The sequence below is a fragment of the Orbicella faveolata genome, unplaced genomic scaffold, assembly GCF_042242905.1.
Source record: "Orbicella faveolata isolate gen_17 unplaced genomic scaffold, um_ofav_v1 contig_27, whole genome shotgun sequence".
Taxonomy (NCBI): Eukaryota; Metazoa; Cnidaria; class Anthozoa; order Scleractinia; family Merulinidae; genus Orbicella; species Orbicella faveolata.
Window position 1 is genome coordinate 5,198,262 of NW_028301555.1, and position 8,477 is coordinate 5,206,738.

The 8,477-nt window shown below is 42.7% G+C and overlaps 1 protein-coding gene across 6 annotated transcripts in view; it reads left to right on the forward strand.

The window, feature by feature from the left end:
- LOC110044272 (uncharacterized) overlaps nucleotides 1-8,277 on the forward strand; it is a 58,877-nt gene extending 50,600 nt beyond the window's left edge. For all 6 annotated transcript variants that reach the window (XM_089296689.1, XM_089296687.1, XM_089296688.1 and 3 more), the window contains 6 exons: nucleotides 1,136-4,263; nucleotides 4,510-4,613; nucleotides 4,862-4,978; nucleotides 5,082-5,242; nucleotides 5,797-5,923; nucleotides 6,591-8,277. In XM_089296689.1, the coding sequence (XP_089152815.1) occupies nucleotides 1,136-4,263; nucleotides 4,510-4,613; nucleotides 4,862-4,978; nucleotides 5,082-5,242; nucleotides 5,797-5,923; nucleotides 6,591-6,739 (3,786 nt within the window). In that variant the 3' untranslated portion in view covers nucleotides 6,740-8,277. The remainder of the gene's footprint in view (nucleotides 1-1,135; nucleotides 4,264-4,509; nucleotides 4,614-4,861; nucleotides 4,979-5,081; nucleotides 5,243-5,796; nucleotides 5,924-6,590) is intronic.
- Nucleotides 8,278-8,477: the final 200 nt, after the last annotated feature.

Below are 8,477 nucleotides of genomic sequence, written 5' to 3' on the forward strand. Positions count from 1 at the left end.
GTCAAATGTAGCTGCAATTATGATTTGAATAAGATATTCTGGCTCACTGCTTTTCCTTACGAGAGAGCAGGAAAGCGACCTTAGTTTACGAAGAGTGATAAAAACTGTTAAAGTAGAAATTCTTTTCACTTTCTCGACACCTTCGTTTCTTGCACAAAGAGTTAAAACTCTAAGACATGCTTAAGAAAATGTAATAAAATTTGCACGATCTTAAAATTTGCGTGCGAGAAAAGACGTCCCGTGGAGAAACGTAAAGAAAACTTTTGATAAACAAGTATTCAAAAAGCCATTTAGTCGAGATTGAAGACGACTTCGGCTTGCTTAACTCCGAAATGGAAACGAATTCTTTCCTCAGTTAGTACCCTAAGCGAACCTCCAATTCAGTTCTCCTTCTCTTGTAGACCTTTTTTTCCTCAGCTTAATGTCTGTACCAAAGTTATTTTTTTCGTGGTTTTACCCCTGGGGCGTTGAAACACTTAGTTCTCGGCATGAATTCCCGAACCCTGTTGTTTCTAAGTTTTGAAGAAATTTCTTATCGTGCTGTGAGTAAATCAAGGTTATACAACAATTTAGCTCTGCCGTTTGTCAGCAAATACCTTTCTTAAAAGGCTGTTTCTTCTTTCGAGACAAAGCTAGTAAGTTCAACATTTTCAGGCCGGTATGCAGAATATGTCAACCTAGATACAAATGATCGTGATAAGATCTACCGCTTTTAATCTGTAACACTGCTTTGAGAAGAGCCGAAAACTAGTCTAACTTAATTAGAACTATGATCAAAACCTCTGCATTTGAGCCCATGCAAGATCTTGGGGCACGTTGAACAATTAAAAGTAATCAAGGTAGATTTATAACCTATAAAAACAAACGTAGGCTTGATAACTTCATTTTCAACTTGCCCCAAGTTTACTGTGAAGAACAAATTTGCTAACCCCTTTGTTTGAATTGAAATTTTGGAACCCACACACACACATTATTGATTCAGCTCCCCACTTATGCATTCAGCTTTTGTCCAGACAAAATTGCGCACTTGTTGTAAACAAGATTGGCGTTTATTTACTCGATATTATATCTTTTAATCGTACAAAAGAAGTGTAAAGTACATTATTGACGGCTGTTATTTTTTGGTGTTTTTCAGGGATCCAGCACGAGTTCGTCTGGTGGCGAAAGCTCCTGCGACGAGGCCCGAATCCGAAAACCGAGACTTCGGACAGCTGAGCCTAGACTTCGGACCACAGCGTTAAACGAAAAACTCCGCGAAGATTGTCCGATCGGTGAACCGGCTAGCTCCGACTACAACTCGAGCACGGGCGAGGAGTCGTGCGATACTGTGATCTACGTGGGTCCCGACGGGGCTATTAGTGACCGCGAGCTCACAGACAACGAGGGCCCGCCAACGAGGCTCCCTATCAGGAAATCGAGCGTGTCCGACAGTACAAGGTCCCTGGTGCGGAAACTAGAATCGATTGAGAACGAAGAAGCGGAATTTAATGAAGAAGGCGAGGACTTGAAGCGTGAAGTCGAGGGAAGTGAGGACAGTGGTAGTCTTGCAGAGGAAAAAGCGCAAGAAAAGATACTTTCCGCTCGAGAAGAAGGAGAAGGAGAAGAGTTCAGCGAAAATTACACTGAGGAATCGTCTTACGAGACCGAAATTGAAATCCTACCCGACAGCCAGAAAGCAAGTAGGAAAAGACTTCTTGAAAATAAAGGAAGCTCGTCGAGTATTGCAGAAATCGCGGGGAAGGACAAAGCCAAAAGAAGTAAGACACACCAAAACGACATCGCTAGCCCTAAAGTAAAGGAGGTGACTGAAATTTCCGCTCCAGAGCTCAGCACACTTATTCTACCGTCTAGACTAGGTCCCAACTTAGACGTTGATGAAACGATGAATTCTCGACACAGCACTGTGGTAATTCCCGTACAGTCGTTTCCAGGCGAGGAAGCGAAGCTGGGAGCGCGGGTCATGAGCCCGGAGACATCAAGTGAATCGTCGGACGCGGAGAGCATTGTGATGGCCAAGGCGCCATCGTTTTCTTTCTTGACCTGTACCGCTGTGAACGACATCCACGCTGACTCCATGGACTCTCTTAACATGGAGCAGGACTTGCACGATTACGAGATGTCTCGACGAAATGGCGACGTCGCGTACTATCGGAATGACAACGCGACCGACTCAATGAATTCACTCAATTCCGAGCAGAATCGATGCGATGAAGAGGTGTTTCGTCATTACGAGAACAGAAACAGTCGCGCTAGTAGCGAGATAACCGCGGAACTGATCAAAAACTGTCAACCACACTCCCCGACGTCGGACACACCCGATTTGTGTTACGTCCTCGAGGAGAACCGAGAGACCAGCTCCGATGATTTCTCGTATGATGACACCGAGCTAGTGTGGGGAAAACAACACGCGGAAGACGAGATCATCGCCGAAGCCTTCTGTGAAGACGAGTGCGAGGTCGAGGTGGATCACTTGGAGAGAAATTTCACTGGCAGCGAAACCGATGTTCTTTTCCCAGAGCTCGAGGAGAGATTACAAGATGTCAGCACATCCGGTGAGCCTACGGTTGAGAAAATCAGTGCGCAAAAACCCAGCCAGCGGCAAAGTTCTGATGAAAGCTCAGCGGAGTCAGACACGGATGCAATTACGCGCAGTTACACGTTTGAAACACCAATGAAAATGTTTTACCGTCTCGTACCCTCGCCCCAGTCTTCCTCGACCGAAGATGAACTGGAGGACATTCAAGTGTCAAAATCTTTCCAAAGTAAGACATTGTCTCCAATACCTGAATTCCCTTCAGTGGAGTCCAATCTGAACCAGACCTCCGCGGACATCAGAAATGGCGCGAAGAACCGCGCAAGTTGCAGCTACAGCATCGTCAGTGTTGAAATCGACGATGGCACCAACACGATTCTTGTGGAGGGTGACAAGGAAAACATTCCACTAAAAGACATGGACAACATGACAAATTCAAACAGCAAAGGAGATCTACGATCACTTCTGCAAAAATTCGTCGCCGAACAGCTGAGAGAATGCGAAGGCGAGAAGTTCTCTTCGCGGTACGCTCGGCCAGCCACTCGGCATCCCGAGCATCGCCGACCACGCCCGAGGCCAAACCGACGTATTGTTCCATTAGCTTCGTGCGATACGTCGGGTAATGATATTCTTCTACCGCCACTCGTGCCACAGAAACGCACGTCGGAAACCGCCAAACTCATTTCCAGTCCTAAGCTTCGGTATAGGGGCGAGAGAGACTACGACAGTGACATTGCACCGTGCCACTGTAGAACGCAAGACGGCGATGAATCAAGTGATAGTTCGATGACGGCTAAGACGGAGCCGTGGTGTACGCCGCGTCGAAGTGTCATCAGATCACAGTTTGATCCAACGCCGAGGCTGTCCTCGCTCTCTGTTGGAAATATGAAAACGAGCGTTACATTTATTGGATGCGAAGACGAGAACAACAATTTCCACAAGGCAAGCAGTCTCGAAAGTGCTTGCGTTATAGAGAATGCCGAGAAAGAATTAAACAGATCGAATAGTTTGTTCAGCGCTGACCGCGTTTCTACGGATAGACTATCTCGAAAAGACAGTGAAAGAGTTGAGCATTTTGTCAAGGCAAACAACAGTCGGTCAAAAAGATGCGACCGCGCATCGATCAGCTCTATGTCAAGTGTTGTGAAACTCACATATTGTGGTTCAGAGGTTTCTGACACGGAATTCGAGAGACCTGATAAGCCGTCGAGGATGGATAAACAGTCTTCTAGAACTTTAATAACACACCCTTCCAACGCCATTTCTGTTTCTGTCGCGAGGCCCATCATCCAGTACATTCCAGTCCCGCCCGAGACGCCTTACGCTCCACAAGAGGAATTCATCGCGCGTTTCCACGATCGTTGCGCGCCACCGCGAATCGTTTACAGATTGTCGGGCGAGTTTGTGGCGACAATACCCAGCTCAGAACCAAGCGCGTCTCAAACGCAAAACACGGACAGCACTCACAGCGTCGCGAACCGTCAATACCGCTTATCCGGAGAATTTGTAGCAACTTTTACAACGGCTGCTGAAACGCAAAACGCGTCCAATATGGCGCTGGCGTCTTCCAGCGTGGAGGACAGTAGCACAAGAACTGAAAGTACCGAGGTTGTGTGGGTTGCAAATGAGCCCGTGGTGTCAGCTGGAGAGGTGACAACGGATGAAATGTCAGGGCCTTCGACGCCTGTTGCACCAAGAAATGGAAAGTTTGGAAGATTCAAATTTTTCGGGTGAGTAGCAACATTTTAAAATTTATTGTCACATATGCGCGATACTCATCTTTGCAGGTGGAAGGGGAATGCAGAAAAGGAGAAGGCGGGAAAAACTTACCCTCAACCCCCCCCCCCCCGACTCCCTGGGAGGAACAGCTGAACAGGACGGAATCGAGCCTAATTTTCGGCTGCATGTCGTCAATAGCCTCATTTCTATTTGACTTTTATCTCTATACATGTACTTAAGTTGTTGTTTTTTTCTAGACGAGACCGCAGTAGCTACAGCAGCGGCCATGCAAGTGACAGCAGTATTGGGGACTCCCCAGGACCTCGCGGACGAAGCCGGTCGCTAAAGAGAATGAAATCAAGTAAGCTTCTCGTAATACTTAATACTTTTTCTTGGCGAAATTGGTATCCTCTTCCATCCTTGCAGTTGTTAGTCATACTCACTTCCTAAAGACTTCCCTGTCTTTGGTCGAGTACTGTTCCACAAAATTGTTTAGTCATTAATAAAATTTTTGTTGCAGGGTTTCCTACAACTACAACATCTTTCCTTTCATTTCAAACGGGATACAAGCAAGGTAGAAACTAACTCTCTAGCACTCTTCTCTTTCAGTATCTTCGCGATCTGATGCGGCCAGCAGCAGTGGCTATGAGAGCATGCGCAACGATACAAGCCACGCCTCCAGCGACAGTTGCAGCGAGAAAGGATTGAGTCGCGGGAAAAGAAAAGGTAAGAACCGGTACAAATATTACTGTCTATTCAAGTATTCATGCAAGCCTGCAATTTGCCCATTCTGTTAATCTTAGCTTATCGAAGGTACCTCATCTCGTAGGTGCCTATGGTAGAAGCCGTTCTGCGTCCCCTGGTTCCAGCACTAGGAAATATTCGCCCAAGCGCTGGTTTTCGAGGAAGTCTTTGGAGCCAGTTCAAATCAAGGTTTATGAAGTTGATGATATGGAAAAAGTGCAAAAGGCAATGGACCCAAGCTTTCAGGTACAAACCGAAGTATTTATCTCTTCCAGTGCTCTGCTGTAAGTCAGTGGTTCGCTTGTTCGTTCGTTCATTCATACAAACATTCAGTCAGTCACTGAGTCAATCAGTCAGTCAGTCAGTCAGTCCGTTAGTCAGAGGGTCAGTCAGTCAGTCAGTCGGTCCGTCAGTCAGACGGTCAGTCAGTCAGTCAGTCAGTCAGTCAGACGGACAGTCAGACGGACAGTCAGTCAGTCAGTTAGACACGGACAGACAGGCAGACGGTCAGTCATTCTGTCATTTATTCATTCAGTCAGTCAGTCGGTCAGTCAGTCAGCGAGTCCGTCAGTCAGTTAGTCAGACAGTCTGTCAGCCAGTCAGTCAGTCAGTCAGTCGGTCAGTAAGTGAGCCCGTCAAACAGTGAGTCAGACAGTCTGTCAGTCAGTCAGTCATTTATTCATTCGTGTTCGTTTGTTCGTTCGTTTTCTCATTCAGTTCAGAAAGGCATTTCTTCAATGTGATAAAGTTTTCTTTGTTCATTTTTTACTGATTTTGTATTGCTTCGTTTTATTTATCAGTGGCAAGATTCTGAAGAAAGAAAATCACGCATTGCGACTCTACGACGGAGACAACGTGATTTAAAAGATGAATTTTCAGCTGCCAAGAATCGACTGCTTGATGACAATCAAAGATGGAGCTACGGACGTAAGTGATCAAAGATTAATTTCTCCTCACAGTATCGTTGCATTATCAAGCGGACAGGTGATGAGAATAACGAAAATCATCAATTGAAGGATAATTATTGCCTTAATGTAACACCGAATTCTCACAACTAACTTAACAAAAAAAGTGTGGATATGATTAAAGAGAGTAAATATTCTGCATTTGGGGTAAAAATTGTTCAGAGGTCACATCATTCCTGACTCCAACTTAGAAATCTGTTTGTCGTATCACGAACACAAAATCCCTTGATGCGTCTTTTTTTAGGTTTAAAAATATCGCACTTTTTAAAATTTCAATTTCCTTGTGAAAATTGAATCTTTCTCGTGTACTCAATTCAATCATCTCGCAAGGCGGATGGATTGGGATCCATCTAATATTTGTGATTGGTTGTCATATTCGCTCGAAAATTTACAACCAGAAACGACCAATAAGAGAGACGGATCTCCACAGGGCTACGTTGTCAGTAGTACTTTTTCGCGTTGAATACAGTCGAATGTTTCTCTTGAGCGTAACTTGAGCCAGGAAGAACTTGGCTCTCGGATAGAGATCAGATATGTTCTGAAATCGAATCGGTCATTTAACGTACTATCTGGATATGACTGTATAGTCAAATTATTGATTAGCATTTCGCTTGCTTTTTTCTTCGCAGTGAAAGCGGAAAAAGAGCTTAACTGGGAAGACCCAAGCTTCATAAACGCGTTAGAAATTGAGAACAAAACTCTTCAAGAGCGGATTGCAGCATGCAAGTCAAACATCATGATGGTGACGTCATTTGACAAGCGGACGACGCAAGTCTGATATTCAGGACGTCATCAAGCAGCGACGCAATGTTGATAATGACGTCACAATACAGCGACATAATGTACAGTTTAACGTTGTTTGAAACCAAATCTTAGTTAGACAAATGACGTATGTGTATTTCATATTTTCAATGAAAGTTTGATTGTTAGTTTGTTAAAGGTGTTACGTTTATGTTTGGATTAACAGTTTCAAAGGCGTTTTAAATAGAATCTCTAGCTCAGAATCGTTATTTTTGAAAGATTTCTTCAGTATTAAAGAGAACTAACTTATTTTAATTATATTCCTTTATATTAAATCTATATTACGGTATTTATATCTCAGACATAAGTATATTTTCTCATGGAAACTATGGTTATTATTATATTATTTTTAGTTATACTAAGAAAGTTTATTCGACCACTTATCTACTCTTATAGAATTTCTTTTCTATATGTTATAAACTTCGTGAAAAGTCCATAACAATATTTTGACTCCTGACTTTGTTTAGAGAGATCCTTTTAGGCAGGTTATAACCCGGTTTTTGACACCATGACTCACTTCATCTATAATTGAAGTAAATCATTCAAAGCCGCGTGGAAGCCAACTAACTGCCAAGTAAGCCGTTTGAACGCCGTGTAACCCATGAAATGCCAGAGAAGTCAACTTAAGTTATATATTCAATTCAATCGGCATTTTTCAAAGAGTATTTCTAACTGTTTGATAACCTTTGTATAGACGCGTACGCTGACTTCAAGGTCAAGCTTATCAGTTTAGTGTGCTGTAATTTGTATAGGTGTGTTTGATGCGCTCGAGCACGCTGTAAAATTTAAAGTACGTTTCTCTCGACCATTCAGACGTGCTACAAGAGGCCCTGTTTGTTCATGTAAAAAAAAAAAAAAATCAGATAACTTTATCTATCCGACAAAAAAAAAATCGATTTCTGTACATTGTGCAACCCGAACCGTACAATGAATTTAGGAGTAAAACCGAACGGAAAATGCAAGTTTCTTCATTAACTGATTTTATCATCTTTCTATAAAGGTTTTTAATATTATTTTAAACCCTTTTAATGCAGTTGTTAGCGACACTTTGATCTCACGAATATGTTTACAGTCTCCTTCTAATCGAAAGAAATGTACTCTGCATGGTTGAGAGAAAACCCTTTAAGAGTTGTAGATAAATGGGTCTCAAGAAAAAATGGATGAAGAATGATTTCATGTGTGCTAAGATCGATGAAAAAATGCGATCTTCTGTAAAAATTGTAATCGTGTGAAGGATGCTGGCTTAAGCAATTATTATGCCGAATTAAAATTTCCGCTGTCATTTAATTTCTAACAGCTTTATATCTAAATGGCAAACCTATTTCAACAAGCTACTTCTAATAAGATTTCCAAACTTTGCAACGTAGGTTAAAAAGGCGAGGATTTGGTTCCACCAAATTGTAATTTAGTCTTGAAATTGTAGCTAAAACACTTTGACTATCTTTATTCCTCCTACAGAGTTTATAAAATCTATTATAGTTTTGGTATGGAAATAAATTGAAGTTGAGAAAACAAGTTAAGAGTTTGTGCTTTCCAACTGGATTTTAATCAACAACTAAAGAAATATTCTAGTAACGCAAACTGGCTGCGTAGTCAACATTTGTAAACATGTGACAGTGATTTTGGCCTTATGAAGTCTCTTAAAAGTTGGAATCTATCAGGGCGCGTGTCTGCTATTACTGTGTTAAACAATAATTGCCAAATTAAAACTCTCA